At 40.5% G+C, this 3,980-nt stretch overlaps 1 protein-coding gene across 4 annotated transcripts in view; it reads left to right on the top strand.

The window, feature by feature from the left end:
- The window catches only part of SEPHS1 (selenophosphate synthetase 1), a 25,445-nt gene that overhangs the window by 14,051 nt on the left and 7,414 nt on the right, over nt 1-3,980 (top strand). For all 4 annotated transcript variants that reach the window (XR_663502.1, XM_009321756.1, XM_009321757.1 and 1 more), the window contains exons 7-8: nt 2,095-2,194; nt 3,746-3,958. Coding sequence is in view for 3 of the 4 variants with exons in the window: in XM_009321756.1 (XP_009320031.1) it covers nt 2,095-2,194; nt 3,746-3,958 (313 nt within the window). In the remaining variant the exon portion in view is untranslated. The remainder of the gene's footprint in view (nt 1-2,094; nt 2,195-3,745; nt 3,959-3,980) is intronic.

Here is a 3,980-nt window from a genome sequence, read left to right as displayed (position 1 = left end):
AAGTGAAACTAGAATTACCCAACACAAATCCACCCATAATCAAATTTCGGCAGGGAATTTGACTTTGTATTGAAAAGTATGTGTGAGAAGGTACATAGTACAGCAAGTTTATTAATAGGCAAGAAAGGAAAACTGGAGTGTAGAGATATGTGGCTGCAAAACAAATTTAAAAAAAAAAAGGCAACCTAAAAGCTGAGGTATTTAAACAGACCAGTAGTGAAATAGTTCCCGGTGACAAGTGGAAGGAAGATCCAAATGGAGGCAAAATTTGTCTTCTTTGCTTGGTTGCTCCCAGCATTGTTGCAGCCAAGCCCCAGCTGTGTTGCTGGCAGCAGCTGCCAGAGGGTGCAAAGGAAGAGACTGCAAAGAGTCTGCAGGGAGCTGAGCCCCAGGGGACCAGGTCAGGGATGTGTTAGGGGTGATGAAGATGTTTGCTGTGGCTTTGGCTGCCAGGCTGATGATGTGGACTGATTGGGCTGGTCCACAGCTGGGAACTGGCATCCCTTTGCTTTTTCCTCTTTCAGCTGAAAAGCATGAAAGGGGTTGCTATGATGTGCCCCTTCAGAAGGGGTTTTCTAGCCTTTGCTGTTGTCTACAGACCGTTCCCATTTGGAAATCTAAGCTTGCTTTTAAAAGTTGTTTGGGGATTTTTGTGAACTTTTCTGCCTTTGTTTCCTCTCTGCTAACCCCAATATCTGATTGCTATAGTGGAGAGGAATTTGCATCTAATTTGTATCCCACGTGTGTTTGTGGCTCTTCTAACCTCAGCCTTGAGTCCTGCTTCCACCTCATTTGTGATTTCCATTCCCATCATCTGGCTGGTTTCCATCCCATGATCAGCCTCAGAACCGTGTTTTTGAAAACTAAGGCAGAATGACTGCTCAGTTTTTTCAGTCATACCCACAGTAAGAATAATCACTATTCTGTCCCCTCTCTAGGAGCCTCATTTATTTTTTTTACTTGCTCTCTCTCTTACTTAATTGGTCAGACCCAGTTCAATCTAATTTCAGAAGTTCTGATCTTACTGCTATACTTCCTTGCTCTTCAACAAATGACTTGTTTTGGCTGACCCGTCTCTTTCCCCCTCTTGCTGTTTCTGGATTCTCTCTTACACCTGTCGAAGTCAGCGCTCATTTGTTAAGGATAAGAGCCTCTTCGACAAGATCCTTCCCCAGTGCAGCGTCGTATACCAATTCTTAGTAGTTTTTGCACCTTTGGTTTAGTAAGAAGTTTGTTCTATGCATTTGTTCTGTGGAATGGCAGTGTGGGCATTGTGGTGTCAAAAAACCTATTTTTGTTTACTTTCGGTTCTCTGTAATTTTATTTCCATTGTAAAGAAAGAAGAAAATTAAAGCAGTTTGTAGTGTTGCTCTTAACAGCTTTAAATGGTTGCTTTGTTTCATTCTGGATCTGGAATTACTTCAGCTTTGAATGAAACAATTGCCCTTTATAAAGGTACCATTTCCTAAATTGTTCTGAGAGCCTTTGGGGATGAAAAGCATTGCCTAGTATGTGATGGAGGCATGAGTCCATGCAAGACACTGGAGAATGGGTGTAAGGAGATGCTGGTATTAAACTGTAAAGGAAGCTTATGAAACTGCCTTAATCCTAACTCACTAGAGTGATTACATCCTGCCTTAGCATACATTCCTCAGACCTGGACTTGTGAATATCAGTGGCCTTTCTTGATCAAAGTGTCCAGATGTGAAATCAAGAATTTTCTCTTAAAAAAACAAGAAGCCAGAGATTACAAATCTCAGCATCCAGCAACGTTTTCATTTGCTGCAGAGTTCAAGCCAGAGAGTTGCCTTGAAGGAGTTCCTTGCCCTAGGGTAGGTTATTCCGCTCCACTCTGCTGCTGAAAGTGAGATTTGAGGTGCTTAGTGCCTAATAGATCTTTAAATGAACTTCACTTAGGTACAGCAGAGTAAGGCACATACCTCTGACTGTTGAACCTCTTGCCCCTCTTTAACTGAGTTTAAAAAAAAAAAAAAGTAGTACATTTTGGATGAAGGATTTTTTTAAAGTGATAAGGGTGTGCTTTAAAATATACAGCTGAAAATCTAAAAGAATCATCTTTATTCCATCCATTAGCCAGAAAAGTGGAATAAAATCAAACTAGTGGTAACACAAGAAGATGTAGAACTAGCATACCAGGAAGCAATGATGAATATGGCACGACTGAACAGAACAGGTAAGAAGAGAGATGTGTGTGTTGGAAGGGTGGAGGGGAGGTTGTGGGTTTTTCCAATTCCATCCTTCATTTCATTTCATTGCCGTGGGGAAATGTGACACAGCTGCTTTATCCCTTCCTTCTGCCCCATCTTTCTGCTGTTCAGTGTTTGTGAAGCAAGCAAATTAAAATCAAACACCCCCTTTTAATTATACAGCAAAAATACAAATGCCGCTGGAGATGATTATGACTCATGTGAGTGCTGCGAGTAACATCCCAGTGAGTTAGAGAATGTTTTAAAGGGAAATGTATTGGATTTGTTCCTTATCTTCTGTGCCTAGAGAACTCGTGAGGGCCTGACTGTAATGAGGTTAAAAAAAAAATTGAAATAGAATAAAAAAGGAAAATCTCTTCATTTTTGTACGCTTCAATTTAAATTTTTATTTTTTAATTTTGTCATGTTATGTGCTTCCCAAAGTGTGGAATATGTAGCACGTTATCTTTTCTGGATTTTTTTTTTCTGTTTTGGTTTTGTTTTGTTTTTTCCTTTTAATTTTGGTACGGGGAAGGAAGGCTCTGCTTTTACCCTAGAAATTTTAATCCAGGATTTCCTTTCTTTGTTCAAAGTATCTTTGGAGGAGCAGAGAATTGAATTAGGTGTTTCCTTACTTCTCAGTTGAAGGAACAGGGGTAGTTAAACATCTCTTCTTCCATTTATTCAGTTTTCATTTGGTATTTGTTATGTCATCCCACTGGTTTTTCGTTCCTTCACAAAGTCTTCCAGGAAAAAAAAATGACCAGGATTGTCTTATGGAAAAGAACTCGGGTCCTGCTCATGTATTGGGAAGCACCAAAGAAGGACAAAGCATTCTCCGTTTTGTTTTTCTCCACTCACTCTTGTCAGGCACTTTTAACAACACTTAAATATTCTTAACTGGAGCTATTGTCCTGCATGCAGGGGTGCCCTTCTCCCACCCAGGGCTCTGTAGTTGCAAATGCCCAAGAATTTCACAAATGCATAGGTGGGGAGGCTGGGGCCCTTCCCCCACAACCTGCAGGCTTTGTTCTTAAGCTCTTAAAACTTTAAGTGTCCAGAACTTAAGTTCTGATGTGATAGTTTTACGGAGTGGCAGGGAAAGAAATGTGAGAAAATTGACCCAGGATGAGTCTGGTCCTTGCCCTTAATGAAGCAAATCTGAGCTCAGAACTTCTCTGGCCTTCAACTTTGGGAAGCTTGAATCTGGAGCAAACCCCTGTTTCTTAGACTGCTAATATAAATTAGTAGCACATGTCTAATAGAGCATGCTCATAAATAAAACTTCAGTGCTGGATTTTCAGCATGATTTAATACCTTAAATACAAGTTGAATTTTTTAAGTGTTACATGCAGGATTGGTGAATTCCAGTTCCTTCAAGCATTTTTTGTTTTTATTAATTTAAACAGTAACCCAACCTGATTCAAATTAAAGGTATGCAACTTCATTCATTCAAACTCTGCACAATATTGTTGAAGCATTGCTTTTCCTGACAATTTTTTTTCTGATTTGCTTTTTTTCCCCTCCCTCTCTTGTAGCTGCTGGACTCATGCACACTTTCAATGCACATGCAGCTACAGACATCACAGGATTTGGAATCCTGGGGCATGCACAAAACCTTGCCAAGCAGCAGCGAAATGAGGTGTCCTTTGTTATTCATAACCTTCCTGTTCTTGCTAAAATGGCTGCTGTCAGTAAGGCTTGTGGCAATATGTTTGGCCTCATGCACGGGACTTGTCCGGAGACTTCAGGTAGGTGACAGTTGTACCACCC

The sequence above is a fragment of the Pygoscelis adeliae genome, unplaced genomic scaffold (assembly GCF_000699105.1).
Source record: "Pygoscelis adeliae isolate BGI_AS28 unplaced genomic scaffold, ASM69910v1 Scaffold202, whole genome shotgun sequence".
Classification (NCBI taxonomy): domain Eukaryota; kingdom Metazoa; phylum Chordata; class Aves; order Sphenisciformes; family Spheniscidae; genus Pygoscelis; species Pygoscelis adeliae.
Note: the sequence above shows the minus strand (reverse complement) of the source record. Positions and strands in the feature narration are given on the sequence as shown.